Below are 15,411 nucleotides of genomic sequence, written 5' to 3'. Positions count from 1 at the left end.
CTTCTCTTGAGGGGGAGCACTCAAACGAGTTGTTTGCATTGTCACCATCTATTCCTCTTCCAATTCCCATTGAATCTTCCATAGAGTCTACTCCAATTGAGTCATCTATCCCTACTCCCCCTCCTCCTCATACTCATTCCCCTTCTTTTCTTTCACATCCTATTATCTAGAGGTGGTACCAGAGACAAAGACTTAGAGACATGCAAATTGTTTCCACGCCTTCAGATGTGCCTCTTGCTCCTCCCATCACTACTGAGATAACAGGTCAGCCCTCTTCTACCACTTCAGATACTTCCCCTGACCTTGATCTCCCTATTGCCCTTCGCAAAGGCAAATGGAAATGCACAGCTCATTGTATTTCCAAACACCTGTCCTACAGCCTCCTTTCCCCTTCCTACTATTCCTTCATTGCCTCTATTTCCACACATGTAACTCCCCGGTCTGTCCCATATGCCTTATCCAAACCAGAATGGAGAGATGCTCTGATGACTGAACTAGATGCTTTGCATAAAAACAATACCTGGAAAATTGTGGATTTGCCTAAGGGAAAGGAACCGGTTGGTTGTAAGTGGGTGTTTACTATTAAGCATCATTCTGATGGTAATGTTGAGAATTATAAGGCTGTTTGATTGCTAAAGGGTATACTCAGATGTATGGTATTGACTATTTAGAAACTTTAGCTACTGCTTTTGACTGGCATCTTCATCAGTTTGATGTAAAGAATGCCTTTTTGAATTGAGACCTAAATGAAGAAGTCTATATGTCTTTACCTCCAAGGGGGTATGGGAAGGAGATGCAAGAAAAGGTTTGTAAACTGAAGAAGTCTCTTTATGGCCTTAAGCAGTCAGTCTCCTAGAGCCTAGTTTGACAGATTCTGGGCTGCTCTTGTTGCTTTTGGATACACACAGACTCAGTCGGATCATACTTTATTTGTTAAGAGGAGAGATTCCTTAGTGACCCTCCTGATTGTCTATGTTGATGATATTGTGGTTACATGAAATGATACTCAGGAAATTGTTCATCTCAAGAGTTTTCTTAACACTGAGTTTGAAATTAAAGACTTGGGAGAACTCAGATATTTCTTGGGAATTGAAGTTGCCAGATCTAAAGATGGTATCTTCATTTCTCAATGGAAGTATGTTCTTGATCTCCTTGCAAAGACTGGGAAATTGGGGGCTCGACCTGCTTCTATTCCTATTGATCTAAATCATAAGTTGCCAGCGACTGAAGGTGAACTGTTGCCTGATAAGGGGGTGTTCCAAAGACTGGTAGGGAAGTTACTTTACCTTTACATGACTCGGCTAGATATCTCCTATGCAGTTAGTGTAATCAGCCAATTTATGCATTCTCCCAGAGATAGACATTTAGCAGCGGTTGAGAGAGTTCTGTGCTATCTAAAAGGGACTCCAGGGAAAGGTATCTTATTTGCTAAGCATGGACACATGAAGTTGGAAGCATACACTGATGCTGACTGGGCCGGATGTATTGATGATAGGAGGTCTACTTCAGGTTACTGTGCTATTGTAGCAGGGAACATTGTATCGTGGAGGAGTAAGAAGCAGTTTGTAGTGGCAAGATCTTTAGCTAAAATGGAATACAGGGCAATGACACATATAGTTTCTGAACTTCTGCGGTTGATATCACTTTAACATGAATTGGGTATAGACTGTGAGAAGCCAATGATGTTATATTATGACAACCAAGCTGCTATCAACATTGCACACAATCCTGTTCAACATGACAGAACTAAACACATTGAGGTTGACAAGCATTTTATACGAGAGAGAGCTGCCACAGGAGAGGTCTGTCTACCATTTAATGCTTCTGAATAACAGTTGGCTGATGTTTTGACGAAAGGTGTTCCTAAAGAAAACCTGATTCATAATATAAGCAAGCTAGGCATGATGGATATCTATGCTCAGCTTGAGGGGGAGTGTAGAGAGACTGAGCCGAATGGGCCCTAGCCCATTAGTGTCTTTCTTATTAGTTCTTTCATGTTATGTTTTCTTATTGGGCCTTTTCTTTATGGGCCTCTAATTCTTTTTATGTTTTTCCAAGTTTAGTGCTGATGTGGACGCCTACTTAAGAGCCCTTGTAATTTATGTAAGTTAAGTATGTTTTATAAAAGATAAGAGTAGGGAAAAGATGAGACATTCAAACTCCTCCTTTCTTTCTCCCTTCTTCTAGATGTCTCCTTCTCTGATTTCTTTTACTTTATTCTGAAATATTCTACTGATTTTATTAGTTTTGAATCACATCTCAGAATATGGCAACTTGCACAAACCAAGCCTAAGCCTGATTTTTAGCTCATTCGTCTAAGCAAATGGAGCCAGGTTTGGGCGGTTTTGGCTCAGCAAAATCTTGGCTAACATAGATAATATAATATATATACGATGTATAATAAAAATATTGCATAGAATAGATATAATTGTTATAACTTTTGTTAATTCTATTTTCTTTTAATGTCTAATTTTTAAGGCCTCAAAACATGAGCTCTAAATTTGGGCTGCAATGGTCCCAGTATCAAAATATTACCTAAAATAGTCAAACCTGAGCTCAAGTATTAGTTCAGAAGCCTGAGCAGAGCTGGGCAAGGCTCAGCACAGCTCATCCCAACTCAACTTGTTTACACCCCTAGGCAACATTAGTTTCAAACCTATTGTTTATATCCTTCAAAAGTCAATGCAGATTTCTTTTTAAATTATTATCATCTCCTATATGTTGGAGTATACAAAAAAAAGGACAAAAGAGAGCATTTTTAAGAAAAAGCTAACAGAATCAAAGATTTTTCATTTAATAGAGCCACAAATAAATGTCATTGCAAATATAAGTTATTATCAAGTTTTGAAGTTTTAATTTTGATCCCCCTTAGTAGTTTAGACTGCAAGCTAAGTCTTTATCCGAGGGAAAAGGTATTATCTAAGAAAACTGTGTTTGAGGTTTAGATGTTTCTATAACATGATAAAATTTTACTTTATTTATAAATAAACCAAAAAACTGGCTACAAGAAATGTGTAATTACCTCTATTGCCGTTGCTAAATCCTCGGTGGCATCTGCCCTTCTAGAGTAACTGTGGTATAAGTTCAAAATACAAATATATTAGAGAAAATGATACAGGAATAACAACCATACATTTGATCAAGTGCAGCCCCTCAGTGGCATCTGCCCTTCTAGACTGTGGCATAAGTTCAAAATACAAATATATTAAAGAAAATGATACAGGAATAACAACCATACATTTGATCAAGTGCAGCCTTTGCTTTTAAATCTCAGTCGATTTATGTGAATTCTGTATCTTAAGGGGTACATTACTTGCTCAAAACTTATTCCTTTAAAGAGTCATGTAACTTCAAGCATGGTTTAAAGTTTTGGCTTCATTGGTCATTTCAAATCTGCAAAATCTATAAAACAAAAAAAAAATTAAAAAAAATTAATAAGAAAACCTTTTATCCATAAAACTCTTAGAGATAAGGTAATGCAGGCAGGACCTAAAAAAACAACAACCGGACTGTCTACATAAACAAATCGATAGGAGGTTAAAAATCTTAAATAGGCATCAAGGAGAACATCCATTTTTATCATTAAAACTAAGTGTCCATAAAAAACAAGTAAATCTCTTATCCCGACTCTTTCCCTTTGAGGTTCTTTAAAATCATCTCTATCTTGAATTATGCAGCCAAGGTATAAGCACAGTTGTCAAGGCATCGCCTAGGTGCCAGATGCCCTTGGCTGGGTGCCTTGCCCAAACACCTTGACTTAGGCCATGTTTGGGAGTGCTTATGTTAAAAATAAGTGCTTATTTGAGTGCTTGAAAACAAGTGCTTATTCGAATAAGCACTTATTTGCATTTGGCACCCAACTTTTTCAAGTGCTTATTTAAAAAAATAAGCACTTATTTCATATTGGGTGTTTGGTAGTCTTTTCTCCAACAAGCACTTAAATAAGCATTTATGACTATTTTGTCCTTCACTTTCTTTCAAATTTTCAAAACATACCATTATGAAATAACGTGTATAAAAACACTTTTAAAAAAAGTACTTTTACATGAAAGCACTTTTATAAAAGTACTTTTACAAAAGTACTTTTATGAAAGAACTTTTTACGAAAGCACTTTTAAAAAAGTACTTTTACGGAAGTACTTTTATAAAAGTACTTTAATGAAAGCACTCTTATAAAATTCAACTAGGGATAATTTTATAAGTGGTAATTTAAAATTCAACTAGGGATAATTTTGGAAGAAAAAAATTGAATAAGTGCTTATTGTATAAGCACTTAAAAAAAGCTGGAAATTTGGGCTTAAAAAATAAGCCCTTATTTTTAAAATAAGCACTTAATTCAGGTTTAATTCTCAAACATCAAAAAATGCTTAGTAGTGTGGTTCCGGCCCAAATAAGCAATTATTTTTAAGCACTCCCAATTCCCAAACATGGCAGGCACCTTATTATAATATCATTTATATTGTTGGGTCTTATAAATATGTGTGTTAATACATCCTATTATATACTATATATCACTTATACTTTGTTTTAATGTTTTACTGTTGAAGTATAGAGAGGTTTCTTTTTCTTCTACTCTCTCTCTCTCTTTACTTTCTATCTTGAATTTTATCATATAAAGTTAATAACCTTCTTTATGTTGAGACACAAATAAAGGGAATACAAGTGTACAAGAAAAGGCCACGCTAGCCTTTAAAGAATGTAACTAACAGCAAACCACTAGAACAAACTAACAGCCAACCACTAGAACAAACTAAATAACTAACAGCCAACCACTCTCTCTCTCTCATTCAGGAGGCAGGCTCCCTCGAAAGAGTCCCTAAGTTAGGCAGTTCCTAACAAGTTGGTATCAGAGCCAAGATGCCAAGCACAAGGTCATCCGCAATGGAGAACAGAGTGGACAACATGGAAGGAGAAATGCAAAAAATATCGGCTGACGTCAAAGAAATCAAAGAAAGCTTTGCATCCTTGCTTGAACGACTGGCACAGGCACCACCTTGCGCCGAATCAGGAAGAGTGCAGTGAAACCAGTCATCGAAGCGGATCAAGAACAGCAAGAATCGAGTTTCCCATCTTCGCAGAGGGAGATCCCACATCCTGGGTTCTGCGAACAGAAAGATACTTTGATTACCACGACACACAAGGACCTGATCGTGTTCCATTAGCTTCTGCACACCTGGAAGGAGAGGCGATCGTCTGGTACCAGTGGTATCGGCGACGGCACCCAAGAGCCACATGGGCAGACTCCACTGACGCCTTAACCATGCGATTTGGAGTCTCAGCTTTTGAGAACTATGATGAAAGCCTCGCTAAGCTACGACAGACCGGCTCTGTCCAAGATTATCAGATGACGTTCAAAAGATTAGCTATGCGCGTGCAAGGCTGGCCAGAAAATGCGCTTGTCGACAGTTTTGTTGGTGGACTCATGGAAGAATTGCGGCTAGAGGTAAAAGCCATGCAGCCCACCACCGTTCTTGAAGCAGCAGCATTAGCTCGACTACATGAAGACAAACTGAATCGGGCAAGAAGGATTAATCGACCTCTGGGAGCTGCGATCAGACCAGGTATACCAAACCCAGAACCAAGCATCTTGGGTAAACCAGAGCCCAGATCAGAAGTAGGAATCACAGGCAAGGACGCCAACTCTGGTTCAGGCCCCGGCTCAGCCAAGAGGTTAACCTGGGCTGATATGCAAGCCCGACGGGAAAAGGGCTTTTGTTATGCATGTGGAGACAAATTCAGGTCGGGCCATCGCTGTAAGATCCCTCAAGTTTTCTTCCTTCAACCTGAAATCGAATATGTCGAGCAATCAACAGACATTGAAGAGCCAATGGACAACCAAGAATGAGGGCAATAAACAAAGGAATACCCGGAAGTATCCCTACAAGCCTTGACCGGTCTTGCTTCTTCTCAAACTATGAGAGTAACCGGACTGGTAGAAGGGTGCCATGTGTCAGTTCTGATAGACAGTGGCAGCACCCTCAATTTCATTACCCAAACATTGGTCAGACAACTAGGGATTCCGGTCCAACCATGTACAGCCTTCCGGGTGCACGTAGCTAATGGGAGCAACCTGGTGTGCGACAGTACGTGCATAGAATTAAAGATGAAGATACAAGGACATGAGTTCGAGGTAGATTTGCACCCCCTGGAAATCAGTGGAGCAGATGTAGTTCTTGGAGTCCAATGGTTAAGGCAACTAGGGCCAGTGATATGTGATTAGGCCCGTCTCACCGTGGATTTTCAAGTGGGCAGCTCACAGGTGCATATTCAAGGGCAGCTGTCCAAGGGTCTAGGCCCTATTAGTCTCGCCTCCCTAAGGAAACAGGCAGCAGACCCAGCCGACATCGTTTTAATGCAGATAGACTCCCACGGGAATAGCCCCATTCTAGCCCAAGGAAGCAGATCCGAAGAAGGCCGCACACAACTACAACAGCTACTTCAGAAGTTCTCAGTGATCTTCTAAGAACCTAAGGAACTACCACCGAAGCGTGCCCATGATCATTGCATTCCATTGCTGCCCAGAACTGCACCCACAAATGTAAGGCCCTATCGTTACCCCTATTTTCAGAAACTAGAGATTGAGAGGCAAGTGCAAGATATGCTTGACAGAAAAATTATACAACCCAGCCAAAGCCCATTCTCCTCGCCAATATTACTTGTGAAAAAGAATGATGGGACATGGCGGTTTTGTATAGACTATAGGGCTCTGAACAACATTACTGTGAAGGATCAATTTCCCATACCGGTAATCGATGAACTACTAGATGAACTCGGCAGGGCCACCATATTCTCTAAACTAGACCTGAGATCGGGATATCATCAAATTCGGGTCCATGAGGTAGACATCCACAAGACTGCCTTTCGTACACACAAAGGGCATTATGAATTTATGGTTATGCCGTTTGGGTTGACCAATGCACCAGCTACATTCCAAGCCCTTATGAATGACATATTTCGACCCCATTTGCACAAATTTATACTCGTTTTTTTTATGATATACTTGTATATAGCGCTACATGGGACGAACACCTAGTACATCTACAAATCACCTTGGAACTGCTAAGGACTCATAAACTCCTTGCAAAGGAGTCAAAATGCACATTTGGACCGATACAAGTACAATATTTAGGGCACGTGGTCAAAAATGGCATTGTAGCAGTAGACTCGGAAAAGATCACAAGCATGATAAATTGGCCCCGACCTCAAAATGTTAAGGAGTTACGAGGCTTCTTCGGTTTAACAGGGTACTACTGGCGATTCATTAGAGGGTATGGACTGATTGCTGCCCCCTTGACAAGTTTACTTAAGAATAATGGGTTCTGCTGGACTAGGGAGGCCCAACAGGCCTTCGAGACACTCAAAACAACTGTCTCATCCCCACCGACGCTCGCACTTCCAGACTTCTCAAAGGACTTCATCACTGAATGTGATGCGTCAAGCCAAGGAGTTGGTGCAGTCCTCATGCAAGAAGAAAAGCCACCAGCGTTTTTCAGCAAAGCAATGACAGCACAGAAATGGGCCAAATCAGTATACGAACGCAAACTGATAGCAATTGTTCTCGCAGTTCAGAGGTGGCGGCCCTACCTTCTAGGAAGGAGGTTCATCATACGAACTGACCACCAAAGCCTGAAATTTTTGTTGGAACAGTCCGTACTATCCCCGGAACAGCAATGATGAATAGCCAAATTACTTGGCTACGATTATGTCATTAAATACAAGGCAGGGCACGCTAACAAGGTGGCGGATGCACTGTCACGCCAGCCACAACTATTTCCATTACTTCTTACGGGCCCAACATGTTCCATCATGGGTTAGCTAAGGGAAGAAGCTGAAAGGCACCCACAACTGAGCAAGTTGCGTTCACAAGTCCAAGAGGACCCTACTAGCCACCCAGGGTACACAGTGGAGAATAACTTGCTGTTGTATAAACGTCGAATGGTGATACCACAGGATTCAGCCCATATTCAGCAGCTTCTGGAAGTATTCCACTCATCCCCAGCAGGAGGACACTTAGGGATCCTGCGCACTTACAAGAGACTAGCCACCCAATTCCACTGGAAAGGCATGCGGAATTCGGTCCAAAATTTCATAGCCGAATGTGCCATTTGCCAGAAAAATAAGGCAGATACCCAGTCTCCAGCAGGACTGCTACAACCACTCCCAATTCCTACACAAGTGTGGGCAGATATATACATGGACTTTATAACGGGGCTCCCCCTTTCCTATGGCAAGTCCGTCATTCTCGTAGTGGTTGATAGATTCACCAAATACTGCCATTTTCTCCCTCTGTCCCACCCCTTTACAGCTTCCATGGTGGCTGAGATTTTTACTAAGGAGGTGGCACGACTGCATGGTACCCCTAACTCTATTGTCTCAGACCGCAACCCTATTTTTATGAGTCGTTTCTGGGCAGAACTTTTTCGACTACAGGGAGTGAAACTCTTCAAATCTACCAGCTACCACCCTCAAACAGATGGGCAGACTGAGGTGGTCAACTGGAGTTTGGAAACCTATCTAAGGTGCTATGCAAAGGATAGGCCACGTCAGTGGCTCAAGTGGCTTCATTGGGCAGAATGGTGGTACAATACCACGTATCATAGTGCAGCAGGAATGACTCCCTTTCGGGCTCTATATGGACGGGACCCACCTCCCCTACTCCCATATGAGAAAGGGTCTACAGCAGTAGCAGCAGTAGAAAAGGGACTGCTGAGACACAAATAAAGGGATACAAGTGTACAAGAAAAGGCCATGCCAGCCTTTAAAGAATATAACTAACAGTCGACCACTAGAAAAAACTAAATAACAAACTAGACAAGTGGATTAGACAAGTGGAAAGGCTGGTATAACAGAATTGTAACAGTAGTATATAAATAAGGAAAGGAAGTTAGGAGGGTATTATCGATTTGGGAATACAGTCTCTCTCTCTCTCTCTCTCTCTCTCATTCAGGAAGCAAGCTCCCTCGAAAGAGTCCTTGAGTTAGGCAGTTCCTAACACTTTAGTTGCTAATTGATATGAAACTGCTCTATTAAATACTTAATATAGTAGTATTATTTTGGAAAATAATGGAATTAATATATTTAAAAGATTTTTATCTTTTAGATATGATGGTTTGCCATATTTTTAGAGGAAAGTTAATTTTTTTATCAATGAGGAAAGTTAATGTTCTTAATAAATATAATTACTATTTTTTCAATTAATATGCATGCTGACTGGTATATAAAAATGTAGGGGGAACTAGCCAAAAGTTAGTTCTTTATATTACAAAATTCTTGTCACCTAGGCACCCCGACTAGGCGACTAGGAGACCCAGTGTTGCCTAGACGCCATGACAACTATGGGTATAAGACAAGAAATATTAATTATTATTACCCTATAGTAATAATCAAATTATTACTAATTAATTATTTAACTAAACTTTTAAGAATCTTTATATATTCTGAAAAAAAAAATCCAGTCGGAGTTGTTGATTCAAAAGTCTAGAATCATTAAATCCAAAATACTTTGTCTTAACTTTATGCCAAAAGAAAGTTCAAATGATTTTTACACCTTATGATTGTTTCAAATTGCTTCTGGAAAATCTAATTAAATTTCTGCAGTATTTTGTCTAAGTTGGATTTTTTACACATAATAAAATGAAGCTTTCACAGATATATCAAAAAAACTCTGAAATCTCTGAGAAATATTTGATTATTCACAGATCAAATTAAAGTATTTGGAATATTTTTATTCCAGAAGGTTTCTATTTCATCCCATGGGGGAAATGGAGAAACTTCAGGGAAACTTCAAGAAAAGTTCAAGAAATTGTTGGTTTTAAATAAAATCATGTGAACTTTATGGGTATTTTCGTTTAGTAAATTATTGGGTGATGTTTTGGTGGTTCAAATTAAAAGAAACAAGCAGTTAGGTATTGGAAGTGTGCTGCAATTTTGGGGTGTAAGATCAAGCAATTGCTGATAAAGACCTACCACATGAGAGTAACCCTTGATATGTTTCCTTTTGGGAGGGGGTAGTTGAAAGATTTGCCAGAAAATGGACAATTGGTAAAAGAATTACATTTCAAAAGGTGGAAGGTTGACCTTAATTAAATCCACCATGTCCAACCTCCCCATCTATTACTTGTCAGTTTTTAAAGCTCCATCAAGAATTGTGCAGAGAATAGAAAAAATAATTAGGGACTTTGGGACCCAGGAAGTGATAAGAAAGACCAACTCATGAATTGAGGGGAAGGTGTGTAAGCCTAAAGAGGGGGTAGTTTAGGTATTGGGAGGGTGAAGGAGAAGAATTTGGCTTCAATGGGTAAATGGTTGTCGAGATTCTCTAAGGAAGAGGATATTTTTCTTTTTGATTATTGCTAATGAAGAAGAGACATTGTGGCATTTGGTAATTAAAAGAATCCATGCATTGCACCCTAATGGGTGGGTTGCAGGAGCTGAAGAGTCAAAATTGGAATTTTATGAAATTTTATGTATTTTTGGACAGTAGGGGTATTTTTGTCATTTTGCAATTTCCTGTTGGGTCCAATGATAGGGTTTAATTTGTCTAGTTATAGTTTATTTATGTTTAAAATTTCAGAGTCATTGCATAAGTAGGATTAGAGTTATTGAGCCTTCTTTGAATTGAAATAGAATATGACGGTTTAGTTTGAGTCCTACTAGGATTATTGAGTCTAACAGTTTGACTCCTAGGACTAGTATGAATCTAACAGTTTGACTCCTAAGATTATTAAGTTTAAAGTCTATAAATATGTATGGACATTTTACACAAAGGCAATGAAGTTTATTGAGTTTTCTTCAGTTTATGCTAACTATGGTGAATTGGTGAGTGATTCCATTGCCCTAGAGTGATTCTAGGCCCCATGTGAGTGGTTCCAGGTTTTTTTTTCTGATGAATGAATATAATTTATTAAATCAAAAATATATGGCAATACAGGAGACCCAAGAGGAGGCACGAGTTGTTACCCCTTCTAACAAGTATTACATCAAATTAAAACAGAATTGACCAGAAATAACCAGAACTAAAATTACAAAGCAGCCCAAAATAAATGTTCCCTTGAAGCCCCTTGTTTAGCTAGCCCATCCGCTAAGGAATCTGCTGATCTTCCCACCAAAGAAAGGTAACAGTCATGTTTCTTGTGATCCAGTTGACTTTCCTTAACATATCTCTATGTCGCCACATAGCTGAATCTGGTTCTGTCAGCCATCCCACAACAATCTCAGAGTCCCCTTCAACTACCAAGTGCTGAACTCCTAATTGCTCTGCAATCTGAATACCTTGTACCACCACTAACATCTCAGCTCTATTGGAGTCTCCAATGATTCCAGGTATTTTCTTTCTTCTTTCCCTCCATATTTTATTATTTTCTCTCTTATTCCTCCAAGAAGCAATTACAGCCATCAACAACCACAAAATTCTGATCAAAGAAGATATTCAACATTCTCTAAGGACAAGAACTAAGCTGGTCCTACATCAGTGGGACTCGAATCTTGCTAAAAGCTCTACTTTGAAGAGCCCTTGGGAAACAGTTTTGCAACACATAAGATATCAGAACCTTTCTAGCTCCATAGTCAAGCTCTGAGAAGATACTTGGTGTGCAAATTTTGCCTTCCTCCAGACCTTTCCTAGAATTTAAAACCTGTCAAACTCTAAAAATAAACATATTGCTGAGTTGGTATCTTTTGATGGGAATGGGTTAGTTTGGAACTTGGGTTTGAGGAGAGCTTTGAAGGTCTAAGAAATGAGTGAGACAACATCCTTGCTGAATATACTTCAAGAGGTGAAACTATGTATTTCTGGGTTGGATGAGAGTGTGGGCACCAAATGTCAATGAAATTTTTACCTGTGCATCCCTTTTTCAAACACACTACCAACCAGTTGAAAAAAACCTGTTCCCACTTAAAGAAGTTAGGGATGGTCCTAACCCTCCAAAGGTTTTTTTTCTGTTGGGAAGCTGTCAATAAAGTCACTAATACCCTGGATGGGCTCCAAAGGAAGTGGAAAAATGGTATCTCTCGCCCCATGTATGTGTTCTTTGTTTGAAGAGTTGGGAAAGCACCAACCATCTTCTTCTGCATTGTGCTTATGCCTCTCAGATGTGGGAACATTTTTTTCTCTTTGAGAGGATGTGTTTGGGTGGCACCAACAGAAGTCAAAGATCTATGCAGCATAAGCAGGTTGATATGCACTACAATTTACAAGGCGAAAATTTTTATGGCAATGCATATGGGGTGCCGTTCTATGGGGGCTGTGAATGAAAGAAATGCTAGAGCCTTTGGGCATGAAGTATATAAGATTAATTGAGTACACTATGATAAGAGTTTCTCATTGGGCTTGGTGTGATGAGTTCAAAGGAATAACCCTACATGATTTGCTAGGAGGGTGGAAAGTTGTTGCTGACTATCAAGCTATAAAACGGTAAAACCAGAAAGGACTGTGGGGAGAATTGCACCAGCATTGGGCAAAATCAAATTCGACTTTGATGGATGCAGCCTTGGGAATCCGGGTGAGTCAGGCATTGGGGGAGTACCAAAGTAGTTAGGGATCACTAGGGGTGGACATGAGCCAAGCTTTTCACGAGCTATTCGAGCTCAGGTCAGCTCATTCTAAATCGAGCTTCGAGTCAAGCTTGAGCCTGATATATAGGCTCATTTGCTAATTGAGCCGAGCTTGAGCCCAATAAAGCTCGACTCATGAGTCTCGCGAGCCTAATCAAGCTTTTACACATATATACATATATTATACATATAAAAATTAATAAATATAAAATTATTATATGTATAATATTTTTATTTTTTATATATATAATAATAACTAGTTTTTATAATTCTTGATTTTTTATATGTTAAATAAAAAATAAATTTTTATATGTATATTTTTATTTTTATAAAATGTTTGGCTCACTATCGAGTTCGAGAGCCGAGCTCGAACTTATGAGCTTTTAACTCAAGTCAAATTCAATCTCAAGTATCTAGCTCTAATTGAGCTCGAGCCTAATGGTTTATTGAAAAGCCAAGCTCAAATAGCTAGATATTCGGCTCGAGTCCACCCCTATGGACCACAATGGACAAATTCTCCTAAGTTTAACTGGCCCTATTGGGTAGGGTAACTCCTTAAAAGCTGTCTTCTATAATGGGGTTGTCCAAGGCTTCGGAGCACTCTGTAATAGATTGCACTTGTTTCCCTTTATCTTGTATTGCTCTATTTCTGTTGTTCAGTCTATGACTCTTTGTCATGAGCAGTCTGGAGTTTTTTCATGAATCTTTACTGTTGCTTATCAAAACAAAATTCAAAAAAAAAGTGCTTTTACTTTCTATTAGTTTGATACAAAGAGTTGACTTCCAATCACTATAAGGGAGTCAAGTATTATTTCTACTAGTAAAGAAGTTGTTCTTATGTGCATCTGAACCCTAGAGAACCAGGAAAATTGATTTTAGATTTGATCTTCATCCTTTCCTCTGTCTAACTTTGATTTGCTTGCCAGTTTCTTCCTACAGGTGTGTAACTGCAACTATAGTATTCACTATTGAGTAACAATAGCCCAAGATAAACCATGAACCCTATTACCATCCGTATAATCAAATCAAATAAGTAACAAAGTGCCATTGAAATGGAAAACATACCGCTTTGCCAGCTCCTGCTTCTTCAAATCAGGTGGTGCCCCATCAAAGACATAACTAATACAAAAAATAAGAAATTCAGCTAACTGTTGCATTGTTACATGATATGAGTGACTGGAACTGTCTATTACTATTATATGGAAATACTGAGGAAAAGGAAACAGTGACAACTTACACAGGCTTCATTCCAGCTTCAAGAAGCCTAATAGTCCGAGTAAACATTCCTTGCAAATGACTATAATGCATAACAAAGGAAAACATAATGTACCAAATTTTAAAAGCTGAAGTCAATGAGAGAAACGAAATATAATATTAGAGAACAGGAGTTAAATTAATTCAACTTTTTTTCCTTCCTGCAATTGAAGTTCACTTAAAAGGAAACTCTAATTCCTACCTCGTTACTTCGCCAGCCTCATTTGTGAGCATTTCGGTCCCACTCCTCCCAACGACAATCTGGATTATCAGCATATTTTTACTTTTAGAAAGCACTTGAATTTTTTCTTTTCCCCCTTGGAATTGGGGAGTGGTAAGACGACTTTAGTTATGCTTTAAAAGACAATTGAAAATATTTTGCAATTTGGGTTGGAAGTTACGGACGAGGAACTGGTAGATGCTCATACTAGCATCAACGGCGACCTTACGGCCAAAATAGCTCTCGAACTTCTGCTCTTTCATGCACTTGGGAGCATTGTCCGCAAGAAGCTTCGTTAAACCCTAGCATCGAATACAGTGAACAAAAGAGACATGGAGTTCTAGGTTGATTGAATCTAAAGCAAACATTGAAGCACGAAGTGATAATATGTTATACAAAACGAGGGGAAAAAACGAATGCAGATAAGCGGACAATTATGAAATTAAGAGGGGTAGGTGATAGGAGAAGAAAAAGCACCTTTATACCCATCGAGGTGTATCAGTGCAGTTTATACTCTCGTTCTCCTTAAAGGATATATTCCTTTCCTGTAAAAATGGCAGTTGACAAAATGGTTAACGGTACAAAGGATATTCAGAACGCTAAATGTTCTTATTAAAGAGTTTGAACTTCTGTTGTTGGAATCAGAAAGCCATGGATGGATTAGACAAATGATGAAGAGAAGGGTTGGCTAACTATGGTTACTCCTTGCCTTGCCAAGAAGCTAGACGAAAGAGAAGGGTTTTCCCGCTTTCTTTTTCGTCCAGGTGCAGGGAGAGCTACTCCAACGCGCACTACGAGCCGTTTGACAACAACAGGCCGATAGGGTTGAAAAAATGATGATGGACCGGGCCGGGACAGATTCTGTACCTGTAAATACTAAATAACATATATCCAGATAGTAGTGGGGACCTGTTTGATGCATTGTGTAGCCATTTTTTAAATTATCCTTGTGGTTTGGCTAACTGACTAATTATACGCTTATTGTTCCATGAAATTATTATTGTCATTAAATATTGATGGAATGGTTGAAATATCCATTTTATCCTTTAAGTCAAATTACTTTATTCACCTTCGTTATGGATTCCATCAATATGTTACCAAAACGTTTCCTTTCGGTTCTTCCCCCGAAATGGGGTTTTCTCGAGTGCCCACCAATCGATGACAAACCCGTTCCCCTCTTATGACCTCGGGCGATACGTACTCTTCTGTGCCCCCAAACGAGTTGGATTGTTCTCCTTTAGAGAAGCTTGGTTTTTGGTGGCACACTGATAAAACACGGGCTTAACTTTGCTTTTTCAACCTTTTCTCCGTAATTATAGACACAAGACGAATCAAATTCTGTTGATGTTTGTTGGCTTTGACTTGATGGGGTTTAGCATATGGGA

General features: G+C 39.2%; 1 protein-coding gene across 4 annotated transcripts in view; it reads right to left on the bottom strand.

Annotated features, from left to right (window-relative positions):
- LOC104585594 (5'-3' exonuclease family protein) overlaps positions 1 to 14,873 on the bottom strand; it is a 76,065-nt gene extending 61,192 nt beyond the window's left edge. For 2 of the 4 annotated variants that reach the window (XM_010242529.3, XM_010242531.3), the window contains exons 1-7: positions 14,736 to 14,873; positions 14,504 to 14,571; positions 14,212 to 14,328; positions 14,009 to 14,067; positions 13,790 to 13,849; positions 13,618 to 13,671; positions 3,023 to 3,071 (exon numbers count right to left, since the gene is read on the bottom strand). In XM_010242529.3, coding sequence (XP_010240831.1) covers positions 3,023 to 3,071; positions 13,618 to 13,671; positions 13,790 to 13,849; positions 14,009 to 14,067; positions 14,212 to 14,328; positions 14,504 to 14,515 — 351 coding nt within the window. In that variant the 5' untranslated portion in view covers positions 14,516 to 14,571; positions 14,736 to 14,873. The other 2 variants (XM_019200522.2, XM_010242530.3) reach the window with 2 other exon arrangements.
- Positions 14,874 to 15,411: the final 538 nt, after the last annotated feature.

This window comes from Nelumbo nucifera, chromosome 4 (assembly GCF_055504915.1).
Source record: "Nelumbo nucifera cultivar China Antique chromosome 4, China Antique-T2T, whole genome shotgun sequence".
In the NCBI taxonomy this organism is placed as follows: domain Eukaryota; kingdom Viridiplantae; phylum Streptophyta; class Magnoliopsida; order Proteales; family Nelumbonaceae; genus Nelumbo; species Nelumbo nucifera.
The sequence above is the reverse complement of the archived record's forward strand: the minus strand, read 5'-3'. Positions and strand labels throughout refer to the sequence as shown.